Genomic DNA, 17,349 nt, shown 5'->3' on the forward strand with positions numbered 1-17,349 from the left:
GCAGTTAGTTTCTCTACCTTTCTGTGAACGTCTAGCAAAAAACGGTGTTGCAATACGATGAAAAATGGTGGAGAAATGTACATTATAAAAAAGATGGCAGAATTCAGTACTGTATCTACAAAACCTTCTGTTTAATCATCTTCCCTTTATTCATTTGCTTAGATTTTTCAGGTCTGGTAAATTTTTGCATGGTGTTATTCACAGTCAAAGATCAATTTTAGTTTTTAAATTGAATTGCTATTCTCATTTGGTTCATTACAATTGACTCAAGCCTAGTAACAGACACAGTATTTCTGACACTGGGAATACATTCCCTGAGATCCATAGATGTCCCTAGATTCAGATACCAAGAACATGCGAATGGACCATTTAAAAAAAATCTGTAAATCTGTAAAACGTCCTTGTGGAATGAGTGACAAAAGAAAAAGATTTTAATAATAAAAAAAAAAAACTTTTATATATATTATTTTTTTTATGGATGGAAGAGCCACACATTGACGGGCAAAGAGCCACATGCGGCTCGCGAGCCACGGGTTGGCCACCCCTGGTGTAGAGAATAGGGCTTAAGAGGTTAAGGTCTCGACGGGGTCCTACCTGGTTCTTAAGAGGTTAAGGTCCTACCGGGGTCCTACCTGGTTCTTAAGAGGTTAAGGTCTCGACGGGGTCCTACCTGGTTCTTAAGAGGTTACGGTCCTACCTGGTTCTTAAGAGGTTAAGGTCCCGACGGGTCCTACCTGGTTCTTAAGAGGTTAAGGTCTCGACGGGTCCTACCTGGTTCTTAAGAGGTTACGGTCCTACCTGGTTCTTAAGAGGTTAAGGTCCCGACGGGGTCCTACCTGGTTCTTAAGAGGTTAAGGTCTAGACGGGTCCTACCTGGTTCTTAAGAGGTTAAGGTCTAGACGGGTCCTACCTGGTTCTTAAGAGGTTAAGGTCTCGACGGGGTCCTACCTGGTTCTTAAGAGGTTAAGGTCTAGACGGGGTCCTACCTGGTTCTTAAGAGGTTAAGGTCCCGACGGGTCCTACCTGGTTCTTAAGAGGTTAAGGTCCTACCTGGTTCTTAAGAGGTTAAGGTCCTACCTGGTTCTTAAGAGGTTAAGGTCCTACCTGGGTCCTACCTGGTTCTTAAGAGGTTAAGGTCCTACCTGGTTCTTAAGAGGTTAAGGTCCTACCTGGTTCTTAAGAGGTTAAGGTTCTACCTGGTTCTTAAGAGGTTAAGGTCTAGACGGGTCCTACCTGGTTCTTAAGAGGTTAAGGTCCTACCTGGGTCCTACCTGGTTCTTAAGAGGTTAAGGTCTCGACGGGTCCTACCTGGTTCTTAAGAGGTTAAGGTCCTACCTGGTTCTCCACCAGCATGGCGATGTCAACAAACATGTCATGGAGCTCCTTGACGCTGCTCTCCAGACGCATGATGTCTTTATGACGAGCCTCGATCTCATTCAGAGCCTGCTGGTTGATCTTAGATTCCATTATCTAGAGACAGAGGGAGAGACACAGAGAGAGAGAGAGAGAGAGAGAGAGAGAGAGAGAGAGAGAGAGAGAGAGAGAGAGAGAGAGAGAGAGAGAGGGGAGGGGGAGAGAGAGAGATTCTTCACAATTCTCCATTGACAACAGACCCTGACAGCCCAGTAAAACATGCTACTATGTCATGTGGGCCTTTTCTGTTGGCTTTAAACACACACACACACACACACACACACACACACCAGGGACAACGATGGAAATAAGTCCTGGGCCCTCATTTATCAACGTGACGTACGCACGGATATGTGCTTAAGCCGTGCGTACGACCATTTCTAAGCAAAGTGTGGGATTTATCAATTTGAACTTGTGCTTGACTTTGTGCGTATATTTAAGCACAGGTCGGACCATGCGTAGGTGGCGCCGGTGGTAGAATATTTTCACAACGCGGAAATAAGCACTGACTGTGCTCCGCGTAACTCAACTCGTTATTATTTTGCGCATATATTGCAGAAATACGGGAACGTTTTGATTATATTTAAAAGGCTTTGCCATTGTTAAACGTAATAAGTGGAACCCCGAAGCTGTAAGCAGAATACAAGTCATATGAACACCCACGATATTCTTCCCCTTTCCTATAAGAAACAATAAAACGAGAACAGACTGAGGTTATTTGTTGAGTGTATGTGTATACAAAACCCTTGAAATAAATGTGTCTTAAATGAATGAAAAGCATACATGCTCTGGACACAGAGCATATATCGTGTGGGTGATATTACAGAATTTCACTTATTTAGTTTTACAATGTCAAAGCCTAAATCAAAACGTTCCTGTATTTCTGCAATCTATGCGCAAAATAATAACGAGTTGAGTTCTAACAAAGAACGTATTACATGCTGGTAGGCTGATAGAGTAAACTATGATATGAATATGATATGATATAAATACTGGTCCGTCCGCGAGGATATCGAGGACTTGGATAGCCATTAAATGCCATTTGAGAATATAGGCTAAAGCGACGGCCTATAGCCTATACATATTATTTAATGTTTTCATAAGCGTAAAGATACAACAGCTAGATTAATGATCAAGTTAGTTTACTGTATGCAGGCTTCGCAGGGCTGTGTGTTATGCACAAGTTACTGTTGCATAATGTAGGCTGGCTGCTATTATATGTAATTCATATAGGCTACCTAATACCAACAACAAAATAGATTGTATCATATGCCTCTACACACATTATATTATACACATCATATTATATCTTGGTTCGGCAGCGCCTCTGTGAACAATCTCTCAGAGTTTGCTCCATCAATAAACGCGCATTTTGGCTGATAATGTGCCGGTGGCCGGAGTCTCATTCAGGCCTAATTGTATTTAATTCAATTGTAATGTTATTACTGGGGTATCTAAAACATCACAATGCAGATCAGGGTTATCCACTGAAGCCATAATGACTCTGATCAGAACCACAGGCTCATGATGAGCGCACACAATAGGCATTGTAGAGCGCAGAGTTGGCATGCTGAAATTGATTTAATTTCAGTCATTACAGTGCTTAATGTCGGGTCATCTCTTGTCATTTATTTCTGTCAATGTGCTGGTTCTGTAGCAGGACTGGGTCAGTCAACATCCTTGGCTCCCGGCGCACCGAAGATTATACGTTCAATTTGTTGGTTGGACCTCTGTGATCAATCTCGCTCTCAGTGAAGTCTCTCAGAGTTCGCTCGGGTTAGTCCACTTTTCCACATTTCATGGGGGTGTTCCATTACCGTATATGGTTAATCGGGGCGGTTCTGGTATGCAAATACGTGAAAGTGTGCACAAGCCTCTGCGTAGGAGCAAGGTGATATTTATCATGACAGGTGTGCGTAGGACCTGTGTACGCACGTGTGATAAATCCCGTTTTTTTTGTGCGTGCACACATTCTAAATTCTGTGCTTAAGTATGGAAATAGAACATTTTCTAAGCGAACTTGATAAATGAGGGCCCTGGGCCCTCATTCATCAATGTGGACGTAGAACATGTTCTATTTCCACACGTAAGCACGGAATGTAGAACTAGTGTACGCACAGGGAAGTCGGGATTCATCACACGTGCGTACGCAGGCTCTACGCACACCTGTCATGATGAATCCCACCTTGGCTCTGCGCCGCGGCTCGTGCACGCTTTCACGTATTTGCATACCAGAAACGCCCCGATTAAACATATACGGTAATGGAATACACCCATGAAATGTGGAGAAATGGACTAAGCCGAGGGAAGCGTGTCATGAGACAGGCTGACAGACGTGTACACTTACGGTGATGTCGGATATGATATCTATTAACCATTGCTGCCTGGGCAGCGCAAACACTAATAAATACCGCGCTGGAATATGACTGCCTTTTCCTGTGTTGTTTGATTAATACCCAGGGATTAAAGTTCTCCTCAATTTTATTCCAAATCGCGATGGATCTCCCGTCAATTTTCTACCTGCTGCATATGATTTCTAGAGGCATACTACAATCTATTTTGATGTCAGTATTGGGTAGCAATGCATCTCACTGCATGTATGATGTAGCCTGCCTTTCAATACATGAACTTGAATTCCATCATGTTTGTGTGCGGGACTCACAAGGCTGTTGTCACAATGGGTGGTACGGTACCGGTACAGACAGTAATAATAACAGTCCACACAATATCACGATCCATGCCATAGCCTATGTTCTATTAGGACATGATCTGTGACGACAAATGTTCTGATATCATACTCTGACAGCATGCCTATGATCAACAAAAACGCGAACTTGAATCCCATCATATACATAGTCTGTCCACTATCTGGTGTCATTGCAATGCGTTTTCTATTCTTTCTTATACAGTAAAAAGGGGGAAGAACACTATATTCATATGACTTGTATTCTGCTTACAGCTTCGAAATTCCACTTGTTTCGTTTAACGTAAAGCCTTTTAAATATAATCAAAACGTTCCCGTGTTTCTGCGGTCTGCGCAAAATAATAACGAGTTGAGCTTTATGATTTATGATGAATTGAAAATGGGGGACCCTGATGTAAACAAGACGAAAGTTGGTCTGCATCCCCAATTAACAATTGTATGTACTGAGCTGTACTGTACTGTACCCATTCTGCAATCTGTTAATAAACTTTTCAATCAATCAATCAATCAAGCTACACGGAGCGCAGTCAGTCAGTAGCCTACACCCCGTATATTCCGATAACGCTATATAAACCATGCTGCATTCATTCTGAGAGAAAGATCTATTATTCCAAATGCTATTTATAGGGTTTTGACCATAATTACACTACTGTTGCTATTTTACAATGAACTATAATGAACTACGGTTCGTACAGAACATGCCAGTGTTATTATGCACAGAAGCTCATTTCCTTGTTGTAATAATATATTCTACCACTGGGCGCCAGGTACGCCTGGTCTGACCTGTGCGTAGATGTAAGCACGGAGTCAAGTTCAAATCGAAATTGATGAATCCCACTCTTTGCTTAGAAATGATCGTACGCACAGGGTAAGCACAGATCTGTGCGTAGAACACGTTGATGAATGAGGGCCCTGGACTTTTCGTTTCTATCCCTGACAAAGCAAATACTCATCTGTATTTGTTTATGTCTAAATAAAATCAATTAATCAATCAAAAACACACACACACACACACACAAACACACACACACACACACACACAAACACACGCACGCACACACACACACAAACACACACACACACACACTGTAACTGAGGGGTACAATTCCATGACTATATTGAATAAGTATGGTATCATTAAACCACTACTGAGTTATGTACATTACTACTGGCCATACAGTACACATGTATATGAGATGAACACTTCCACAATAACACGGCTTCACAACAAATATCGTTTAGAAGAATATTTATTAGCAGCACGAAGATTATCTTACATTACTTTACTTATCAAGATTGAGAGTTGCGCTTGTAAGGCAAAGAATGTGCATGAATAGGTCAAGAGCGTAAGTCCATGAGAATATTACGCAGGAGATAATTAATACCACCTGTATCATAAGAATTATATATGGTACACTAGTAGGGCAGCTGGAGATACTAATAGGGTCCCTCCGGTTGTAGGCCAGCAGGGGAGAGGATTTGTCGGTAGCGAAAGTCTGGGTCAACGATGAATAAGGAGACTCCAGGTACAGGAGTGCAATAATCCCTTGATCCGCAGACGAACAACAGCTATTCTCCGGTATGCAGTGCCGCATGGAGGAAAGCTAGCCAGCCTCAGGGGTCCTAGAGGCGGGCTCGACGATGCTCCTCACAGGGTAAATCCCACACAGTTGTGGGTGTAGACGATTCTCCGCTCCATCAGCTACAGGACCAAAGCAAATATAATCCAGCCGAAAAGGGCTCTGTAGTCGTCGGGGTAGGTTATCCAGTGTACATATCCACACGGTTCTCGTCTAGGGCTCCTCGGATGACGGCACCAGGTTAAGCCGCCCAGCCTGGATAAGCGCACTAGCTCGGTACGAGGAAGCGTTGGTAATGCTGGTCACTGTAGAACGGTAGCCGCACGATACACTATACATAATAGACTATTACTTAATAATAGAATAGGTCGAACTCGACGATACAGCGTTAAACTCTGACACTTCAGCTATCAATTCGCACGCGGTCTCAAGGCTCTATTTCGGGGCAAAACGGGCCCACTTCACAGCACGTTGTATCATGGTGTGAGGCTTCAACTTATTGGGGTAACATACTGCTGTATCCACCTGCGACGTATTTATACGTAAGGTGAACAATCTAGTACCAGCCTTATTTCTGTCTCGTATTCTTGCGCAGAACCGGGCATGTCCAGGCATGTCTTGGCGGTGACTTTGAACTAGACATTGGGGGTATGGCCGTGGCGCCTAGGGGATCGCTGTCCAATAGGAGAACGAATATTATGGTCTGGCCTGTACTAGGTAAAGGGATATTCCGTGTATATGTACAAAGAATATACAAGGGATATCAGACGATATACAAATACTATACAATATATCTCAAGTAATAAATATATATATTCGGTTTAATCTGACCCTTCGTAACAGCCGCCTCCTAATTAGTCCGCACCTAATTAGATAAGCAGAGACAGATTAACCGCACTGTCCACTACTCAATGTCCGTTGTGAGGGTAGGGCAGTTCACAAAGTCAGGGGGTCATGGTCGTCATCAAGAGAGTCGGGGAGCCTTGGCAACTCTATTAGCCTCGCCACGGGTCGGGTGTATGTCCGCCCTTGGACGAGCACTTCTGCCGCTCTGACCTTTCCGTCGGCACCAGTGATCACTTTGCTTACGCGGCCGGCCGGCCACATAGCTCGGGGTAGTGACTGGTCGATAATCATGACGACTGTGCCTTCCGTCAAATTGTCTCTTTCTTTTACCCATTTCTGGCGGGTCTGTAGAGACTTCTCGTTCCCAAGTTCCACCGAAGTGAGGTGCATTCGGGGGGTTAAACTGGAAATCAATCTGAGATGGAGCGAGGTGGGTCTTAAGTTCTGGGCCCATAGCTTGGAAGCTCTCTCTCAGCTCTCTTTCTCCGCCTTTGAAGTTTGTCCCGTGATCAGACAATAATATAGACGGTTTTCCTTTCCGCGATGTGAATCTCCGGAAGGCCATAAGGAATGAGTCCGTACTCATGGTTGGAAGGAGTTCTATGTGTATCGCTCGGGTGGTCATGCATTTGAATACAATACCCCACCGCTTCTCCTTCCCTCTTCCTTTCTTTACATACAGCGGGCCGAAACAGTCCATACCGGTGGAGTGAAAGGGCTTGTCGCAGAGTCGGAGGCGACAGGGGGGTAGGTCAGCCATCCGGGGTATACTGGGCTGTGCTCGCCATTTGCGACAGTCTAGACAGGTCCGCTGGAAGCGTCGTACTGCTTCTCTTCCTTGCAGTATCCAATAGCGACGTCTGATTTCCGCGAAGACTCTCTCTACCCCGGCGTGGAGCACGTCCTCGTCGTATTTCTTTATGATGAGCTCTGTGACCTTGTGTCGGCTGTTTAAGACTATCGGGTACTTGACGTCATCCGTTAAGTCTGGGGCTCTCCTGGCGCTCTCAGGGGCCAAGTGGAGCAGTCTGCTGTCTGACGGGACTGGCTTTGATCCCTGCAGACAGTCTAGCTCGTCGGGGAACGAGTCTCTCTGGGCTCGCTGTAGCAGAAGGAGTTCTGCTTCTTCGTAGTTAGCTGCAGTAATGTCAGTAGTGGACGGAACCTCTGGGTGGTCTTAGCTGCGCACTCTCAAGGGTGGGGCAGTCGTCTATGTTGGGATCTGTGGGGACTAGTGTGTGTGTCAACCCACAGAACATAGATTTCTTCTTCTCTGCCTCCTCTTCACTCGCCTCCCGTGGGGTGGGTGTAGGCCACTCTTCTTCCGGGAGCTTGAGGAACTCGGGACCGTCACTATAGAGATTGTGACGGGTGAGGTCATCCAGGGACATTCCCCGTGTGATGACGTCAGCTGGGTTCTGTTTTGTGTCCACATACCTCCAGCATGCTGCTTCTGTTAAATCTTGGATCTCTGTGATTCTGACTCCCACGAAGACCTTGTATCTACACGAATCGGACTGGATCCATGTGAGTACGGTCATGGAGTCTGACCACAGGATTGTTCTTTGCACCGGGATGGTGAGTTCACGTTGGATTAACGTGGCGAGTTGCGCTCCTGCTAGGGCTGCGCAGAGCTCTAGACGCGGGATAGATTGCTGCTTGCGGGGGGCTATTCTTGAGCGAGCCAGGATGAAGGCAGTATGTATTTCTCCTCCCTCCTCTCGGGCCCGCAAGTAGGCCACCGAACCGTAGGCTACTTCGGAGGCGTCGCTGAAGACGTGCAGGTCCATCTGACACGTCTCCGGCCTCACTGTGGGTGGGAAGTAGCTGCGGCGTATGTTGACACCTGGGAGCGAGCTGAGTTCTGTCTCCCACTCTCTCCAGGTGGAGGCAAGGTGTTCGGGTATGGGATCGTCCCAGCCTTGGTCCTTGTCCCATAGCGCTCGCACAATCATCTTTGCCCTGGTGGTGTAAGGTAGAATACATCCCAACGGGTCATATTGTCTGGCGAGTGTTCTGTATACACTCCGTCTTGTGGTCGGTAGTGAAGTCGACCTTCCCTGCTCCTTGGTCAGGGGTGTGTGTTTATAATGGAGCGAGTCTGTTTTGAAGCGCCAGACTAGTCCTAATGTCATTTCTTGGGCTTCTCCTGGGATGGTCGCCATCCAGGTCTCGCTGCTTGCTGCCTTGTCCTCTGGGGAGAGGCTGCGCAATACTTGAGGGTCGCTGCTGGCCCACTGCCGGAGATCAAAGCCGCCTTTGATCAGGGAGGCGCGGAGCTTGAGTAGGAGGGCCTCGGCTTCTTCTGGCGTCGAGACGCTTTGCAGACAGTTGTCCACGTAGAAACTATTTCCTACACTTTGTCGGACCTCTTCATCAGCTGCTGGGTCTTCTGCGACGTGTTTTTGCAGTGCGAACGTAGCACAGCATGGGCTGCATGTGGTTCCGAAAGGGAGGACTTCCCATTGATAGATGGATGGTGACTCATCCCCGATCCTCTCTCTCTATAAGAACCGCAGCAGGGGCTTGTCCTCTTCCACTAGTCGCACCTGCAGGAACATCCCTTTGATGTCGCCGCTGATGGCCACCTTGTTCTGGCGGAAACGTAGCAACACGCCTAGTAGAGAGGGGCCGAGTGTTGGGCCGGGCAAAAGCTCTTTATTCAGATTTTGTGATCCGATCTGGTAGCTGCAGTTAAACACAATACGATCCTTGCCGTTGTGGTGGACTTTGTGGTGCGGCACATACCATGATTCGGTCGTCTGATCGGCCTCTTTAATGTCAATTTTCTTTATGTGTCCCGCTGTGATTAGCTTGTTAATCTCAGCGCGGTACACAGTAGCTTGAGCGGGGTCTCTGGCTAGGCGCCGCTCTGTGTTCGATAGATACCGCTCCGTCGCTTCTTTTGGGGCGTGGAAGGTAGGCATACCCTCCCGCCTCAGGAGTGGAGTTGCGTATCTCATCACTCCGTTGACTTTGACTCTCTTTGTCCCCTGCTTGAGGAGGGCTATGGCATAAATGTCTTCCTTGGAACGAATGTGTTTCTTTTCGTTCTTAAAGGGCATTGTCTCTAGTGTCCATAGCCTCTCGACATGCTGTAGGAGGGTGGTGTCTTCTTCTGTCACTCTGGAGTGGAGGCAGCGAGTGGCTGCTGTTCGGTTGGGAGACCTGGAGAGGGGGCCTTGTAGTGTCCATCCTAGGCGGGTCTCGACTGCTGCTGGACAGCCTCTGGGCCCAGTGTGGACCCGGTCCATCGGGACGATGAGGTGTGCATGGTCGGATCCTATCAGCAGGGTCGGGGTGGCACCGTCTATGAGCGGTATAGGTAGTTGACGCAGGTGCACGTATTTATCCATCAGCTTGGCGATGGGGTAGGTGTACTGCGACAGGCCTATGTCTTGGCTGGTGAAAGCGTTAGTGATCCTATACCGTCTCTCTGGCTGCCCGCTTGCTGCGATAGTGAAGGAGACGTTCTCACCCTTGATCGTCTTCAGGTCTCTTCTTATAGTCCGAATCGTCATTGTTTCTTCGCTCCCCCGCAGCCCCAGCTGGGCCGCAGCGGACGCGAGGAGAAGGGTCTTCTCTGACCCGTCGTCAAGGACGGCGTAGGTGTCCATGACCTTGTCCTCGTAACTCAATGTTACACGGACCACCTTCAAGAGCACCCGGGCGCCCCCGCTGCTGGCGGGGTCAATGTACATAACACTTGCCTTTGTGCTGCTTGAGGGTGCGGGCTTCCTTCTGTTACTGTCATGTAAAACGTCCAAGTGGGCTCCGTCACACCGACTACACCTCTTCTTTAAGCGGCACTCGGCTGCCATGTGACTGCGCGCACAGCGGTAACAGCGGCGGTTGGACTTTATCCATTGACTCACCTCGTCGGCGGTCATCTTCTTGAACGTGTCACAGTGTGACAGCCAGTGTTCCTTTTCGCAGTACTGGCATACAATCTTCCACTTCTCTTTCATCGAGGGGGTACTGTGGTTCTTGTTGCGCGGTACTGATTCGGCTTGGTGCATGACGGTCACCAGCCTGCGGCCATCGTTTGATCTCCTAGGTCCCTCTCTGGAGCTTGGCGCGCTCCGCACGAACGTATCCAATCGTAGGCTGCTGACTTCTCTCGCCAGGAAGTCGGCTAGGTCTAGGAGGGATGGCTCGGGACCGTTAGGATCACGGTGGTCCTTTTGCCGCCTGAAGCGCTCTTGTCGGGCGGGCGGAAGCTTCTCTAATATTCTCTCAACATTAGAGTTCGCGTACAGTTCGTGCATACCCTTTTCCTTTTGTGCCCCCAGCATCCCTACCAGGGATTGTACCTTGATAGAGAGGTCATCTAATGAGCGATTGTCTGTGGCTGGGGGTAGACGGTCAATATTCCTTATCTCTTGTATTACGTAGTCCCATATGCGTCCATAACGTTGGTCGAGGGCTACTAGAGCCGCGGTGTATGGGGTAGTAGAGTTGGAATATGCCAGCGCTATATTGTGCGCTCTGGGCACCTTCAGGTGCTTGAGTAGGATAGCATACTTGTACGTTTCATCTGGTACATCGGACATCATTGTCTCTAAGCACATTCGTAGCTCTGTGTACTGTGCTCTGTTCTCGTGTGTGAAGTCCGGGAACGTCGGTGTGCCAAGGTACGATGCCATGGATGGCTGGCACATCGGTGAGCGTTGGGGGAGAGGCCTCCTAGGCGAGTCTCCTCTTACGTGTCGTGGTGGGCTGGTACCTGGCGGGTACCAAGGCCCGTGTACCCAGGTGCTGTTCCTCTGGGCTGGTCGTGTGTCAAGCTCACCCGTGAGTTGAGTCGGGGGTCTGTAGCGCAGAGCCGCGGGGGTAAAGTCTGGGCTGTACTGGACCTCCTGGTCCTGTGGAGTACGATGCTGCTGTTGGGCTTGACTTTCCTCCTCTCCCTCTTCTTCTTCCTCTGCCAGGTCGTCTAGATCCTGTAATCGTCTATTTAGTCTCTCAGCGGCGTAGGCCGGTTCTTCCCTGTTGCTGGGTCTCGCATGGACCGGTCGGGGAGGGGGTTCGGAGAGGTGTATAGGCTCTTTCTGTTGGCCGGGCTCAGGGTCGCTTGATCGGGTAGGGGAGGGTGCCCTAGACCCTTGTCTTGACGAGGCCCTGGAGCTCCGTGCGGAGGGAGGGGGGGTTGCCCTGGCAATCAGTTGCTCCATTATCTGCGCTTGTAATCGGTCGCGCTCGGCTTCGCGCTTGATGTGAGCGTGGTCGCGCTCTGCTTCGCGCTGGGCTTGGGCTGCGTCGCGCTGTGCATTGGCGGCTCCGCGCTGTGCATCGGCGGCGGCGCGCTGGGCTTCGGCGCGGTCTCTTTCCATATTCTCTTCCGTCTGGAGGCGTCTAGTCTCTAGGCGTATGCGGTCGTCGTCACTCCTTTGCTGCGCCTGGAAGCGCTCTCGCTCGATCGCAGAGTGTTCGCGTTCACTAAGGGCTTGCGCTTGGAGTTGCGCGTGGAAGCGTTCTCTTTGGTCTGCAGATTGTTCGCGCTCACTTAGTTGTTGAGCCTGCAGGCGGTCTCTTTCCATGGTAGAGTGTTCGCGCTCACTTTGGTGTTGCGCGCGGAGGCGCTCTTGTTCCATGGAAGAATGTTCGCGCTCGCTAAGCGTCTGTGCTTGGAGTCGATCGCGTTCAGTGGAGGCTGCCAGGGTGGCGATAAAGGCCTGCGCCAGCATCTTGTCCGCCTCGCTGGGGGAAGACACTGATGGAGGTGATCGGCTTCTGGCAGTGCTCGTTGGAGATCCGTTCTCCTGTCGCGCTCCGAGGAGGTCCATCTCCTGGGTGCGCGTCTCTTCTGGTGGTGGGTCGGGTTCCGTCCCTGGAGGGCTTTCTTTATCCTGGAGCTCTCCGGGGACTGCCTCTTCGACGTTGGCGGGGGGTAAAGTCATGTCAGGTCCCTCCTGGTCCCCCCCGTGAGCTTGGTCAGTTACGTTAGAACCCACTAGGGTCTCTACTGGCGGGGTCGCCTGGTCGGTAGGGTTTGACATACTTTTACTATCCGCTTTTTCCGCGTTTAACGTCTGTATAAAGCTAGGTAGTAGACTGGCAGCGTAGTCCTCTAGGTAACGAGGTGGCTGCCGTCTGCGCTCCGGGCGATCTAGCTTAGGAGAACCGTTTGTGGAGTGTTCATCATTGGCCATATTAATATTAATATTATATTAATATTACGCTAATTACCCTCCGGCTCGAAGGACCAATTGTAACTGAGGGGTACAATTCCCTGACTGTATTGAATAAGTATGGTATCATTAAACCACTACTGAGTTATGTACATTACTACTGGCCATACAGTACACATGTATATGAGATGAACACTTCCACAATAACACGGCTTCACAACAAATATCGTTTAGAAGAATATTTATTAGCAGCACGAAGATTATCTTACATTACTTTACTTATCAAGATTGAGAGTTGCGCTTGTAAGGCGAAGAATGTGCATGAATAGGTCAAGAGCGTAAGTCCATGAGAATATTAAGCAGGAGATAATTAATACCACCTGTATCATAAGAATTATATATGGTACACTAGTAGGGCAGCTGGAGATACTAATAGGGTCCCTCCGGTTGTAGGCCAGCAGGGGAGAGGATTTGTCGGTAGCGAAAGTCTGGGTCAACGAGGAATAAGGAGACTCCAGGTACAGGAGACAGTGCAATAATCCCTTGATCCGCAGACGAACAACAGCTATTCTCCGGTATGCAGTGCCGCATGGAGGAAAGCTAGCCAGCCTCAGGGGTCCTAGAGGCGGGCTCGACGATGCTCCTCACAGGGTAAATCCCACACAGTTGTGGGTGTAGACGATTCTCCGCTCCATCAGCTACAGGACCAAAGCAAATATAATCCAGCCGAAAAGGGCTCTGTAGTCGTCGGGGTAGGTTATCCAGTGTACATATCCACACGGTTCTCGTCTAGGGCTCCTCGGATGACGACACCAGGTTAAGCCGCCCAGCCTGGATAAGCGCACTAGCTCGGTACGAGGAAGCGTTGGTAATGCTGGTCACTGTAGAACGGTAGCCGCACGATACACTATACATAATAGACTATTACTTAATAATAGAATAGGTCGAACTCGACGATACAGCGTTAAACTCTGACACTTCAGCTATCAATTCGCACGCGGTCTCAAGGCTCTATTTCGGGGCAAAACGGGCCCACTTCACAGCACGTTGTATCGTGGTGTGAGGCTTCAACTTATTGGGGTAACATACTGCTGTATCCACCTGCGACGTATTTATACGTAAGGTGAACAATCTAGTACCAGCCTTATTTCTGTCTCGTATTCTTGCGCAGAACCGGGCATGTCCAGGCATGTCTTGGCGGTGACTTTGAACTAGACATTGGGGGTATGGCCGTGGCGCCTAGGGGATCGCTGTCCAATAGGAGAACGAATATTATGGTCTGGCCTGTACTAGGTAAAGGGATATTCCGTGTATATGTACAAAGAATATACAAGGGATATCAGACGATATACAAATACTATACAATATATCTCAAGTAATAAATATATATATTCGGTTTAATCTGACCCTTCGTAACACACACACACACACACACTCACACACACACACTCACCCCGGCACTGAACACGGCAGCGTTGCCTCCTTCCAGCATCTCCTCCAACTCCTCGTCTGTCGTGGCTTTTCCCGCTGGAACATCAGGTTCAACATTTATCAACCTTTATTAACCTTTATTAACCTTTATCAACCTTTATCAACCTTTATTCACCTTTATTAACCTTTATCAACCTTTATTAACCTTTATTAACCTTTATCAACCTTTATTCACCTTTATTAACCTTTATTAACCTTTATCAACCTTTATCAACCTTTATTAACCATTATCAACCTTTATCAACCTTTATTCACCTTTATCAACCTTTATTAACCTTTATTAACCTTTATCAGCCTTTATCAACCTGTATCAACCTGTATCAACCTGTATCAACCTTTATCAACCTTTATCAACCTGTATCAACCTTTATCGCCTAAAGGTACATGCCTAAGTAAATGGAAGATTGCTCTACTTCTGCAAGGTCAATTTGCATGTTCTTGGTATCTAGGAACATCTAGGGACCTGGGGGTATGTATTTCCAGTGTCAGAAATATTGTGTCTGTTACTAGGCTGAGTAAATTGTAATGAATAAATTAATTATGATTAATTATGATTTATGATTTTGATGATGATGATCAAAAATTGATGCGGGGCACGAGAAAATGCTCACTGAGCTCATTCACCACCTTATTGAGATCATGTGTACAAAGAATCGAAGCAAATGAACCGCGGGAAGATGATTAAACAGAAGGATTTGTAGATACAGTAATTAATGATAATCGATTTTAATTATAAATTCATATTTGACCTTGAACTTGACCTTGACCTTATTATGGCCAAATCATACATCTATGGATAGGGAAAATGCTCCTATTTCCAATGGCAGGGTTGAATCTGGATTTAGTCATTTCCTTGCGGTTTTTACGATAATTAGCATTTTCCGATAAATTTGTATTTCCGATAAATCGTATAAAACATACACTTTGACTACTGTTTTTGATAGGGTTATGGTCTTTACTCTTGGCTACAAAAAAAATATTTAAAAACATTGACCTCTTAACATCCAAGGGCCCACATGTGGACGATTCTTTGCCGACCTCTAGTGGCTCGGGTGTGCATTTCTTTTAATACACTATATAGATAGAATTAAATCCCTATTTGTTGCCTGTCGATTGCCCTTTCAGGTGACAAAATCCGTTCAGCGGTTCTCGGGTTACATGCCGATATGTGAGGCGTGCCCCAAAGTACGCAAAAGTACACATTACCACCCCCGACTCCCGGGGCTCTAGCTCCGTCAATCATTTGGCGATCTCGAAATTCTTTGCACAGGGTTGTAGCCTATGAGTGTGGCTTTCCAATGATACCCCATGATATGATAATTGGGGATCTAATACGGTCTCTATTGATCGATTTATGATAAAGAAAAGAAAAGTCCCCTATAGGGGGACCTTAAGGCTTAACAAATATAAAACATGATCACAAACCTCCATACCTCAGTGTGTAACTTAATTTAAAACATGATGATTAGGGTTAGGGGGTTAGGGGTTAGGGTTAGAAGTGTTGAACTGACTGATCTCCAGCTGTCTCGAGATGCGTCCTTTGCTCTTGTCTCTGAAGTCCATCTGTGCTTCGTTGTACTTTGTCATCACTTCCACAAACTTCTTGGCCAGGATGGCGTGCTGGGAGAGACACACAGAGGACCTGATCAGACAGACAGACAGACAGACAGACAGAGAGACAGACAGGGGATGGCATGCTGGGAGAGACACACAGAGGACCTGGTCAGACGGCTGACTGGAGGTGACCGTGTCAAAGCGTCATAGATGTGACGCCTTCATCTGACATTAATATAGGGTTAATATTGTGATTTAAAAAAGGAGGACACTCAGCCTCAAGATACTTAAATGATACTCAGATGTTACTCAAAGATGCCTTTTATAATTTTAATATATTTAGAGTATGCCTCCTCTGTATGGATAGAAAATTATTATTTATATATATCTCTATAGCCAGAGTTACTCAACATGCTTTATTATGCCTAAAGTAATCTCTCGGACAATTCTCAATGGTATACGAAAATGACTGAACAAAATAAATAACAAAAAAAAAGAAATAATGTTCTAAATAATACCCTTTCTGTATTAGAAAATCCAGCTTTAAAAATATATCTTTGTGTCTTTTCAATGTAATAATGTAAATAATAAAACAGTAACCTCACAAAGATACTAATTTAAAAGTGCACTATGCAGTTTTGGATTTGTTTACATTTGTATAACTTGCAATCAGGCACGTGCACACATAGCGCCCAAGGGCTGCTTGAGCACCTGCCCTTTTGAGCCTCGTAAAAAAGTGGCATATAAAAATAAAATAAAAGATATATATATATATTTTATTACCGTTACTACGCATAAAGACTGCCCTTCCAACTGAAAAATGTCAGGATAGAATAAAAATATTAGGTAGAGAGATGCCCCGTATTCCATTGCAGTTTGCACGGCCTCCTCAGCGTGCCTCTCCGCGGACCTATATATTTTATGCATAGCGTGGATGGTGATGATGATGATAGAAACCGGTGTGGCGCATACAGTTGAATGCTGGTATTACACTCACTGAGGGACACGAAGAAGTCAAGTCCGATGGGATTTGGGAATCTCAAATACAAATCGGGATTGGAATAAAAAATACATTTATATTAAACAATACAGAATATACAGCACTTCTTGGGGTCTGTAGGGTAAGCACTTATTCCCTCCCCCCTGAACATTTATGGGGATGTATGGGCCTTTTAAGTCAGTGATAAAAGTGTCTTTCAAGGATAAGTGAGCTCCTGCACTGATTATTATAGTTCAATATTCAATATTTGATCACCAAAACCACCCAAAAAGCATAAAAAGGGGGCCCCCCGCCCGAAAAGGGCCCTTAAAAATCGTGCCCTTTTCAGCTTTTGAGCACCGGCCCTGCTTGCAATTACTGTACAAAACTAATTTATTACACACATAATCCTTAGCATGATTGTATCATAAGCATTTTATGTCATAAATCAAACCAAAATAATTTTGAAGCATCATGAACCAAATATAAGTTTACTTTGAATGTTTGTAAACAAAATACTTGGCCCTGTCCTTGTAAACTACCGCAGTTAATGTTACATTTGTGCTAAGCTAACGTTAGGTCACCCTACATTAATATGTTTGTGCTAAGCTAACGTTAGGTCACCCTACATTAATACATATGTGCTAAGCT

General features: G+C 46.7%; 1 protein-coding gene across 1 annotated transcript in view; it reads right to left on the reverse strand.

The window, feature by feature from the left end:
* Positions 1–17,349, reverse strand: part of LOC311232760 (syntaxin-3-like) — a gene marked incomplete at both ends in the record, with an annotated part of 174,083 nt that overhangs the window by 15,260 nt on the left and 141,474 nt on the right. The window contains 3 exons of the mRNA XM_084338339.1: positions 1,336–1,470; positions 14,128–14,201; positions 15,677–15,785. Coding sequence (XP_084194465.1) covers positions 1,336–1,470; positions 14,128–14,201; positions 15,677–15,785 — 318 coding nt within the window. The remainder of the gene's footprint in view (positions 1–1,335; positions 1,471–14,127; positions 14,202–15,676; positions 15,786–17,349) is intronic.

Source organism: Notolepis coatsorum (assembly GCF_963971535.1).
Source record: "Notolepis coatsorum genome assembly, contig: SUPER_7_unloc_5, whole genome shotgun sequence".
Taxonomy (NCBI): domain Eukaryota; kingdom Metazoa; phylum Chordata; class Actinopteri; order Aulopiformes; family Paralepididae; genus Notolepis; species Notolepis coatsorum.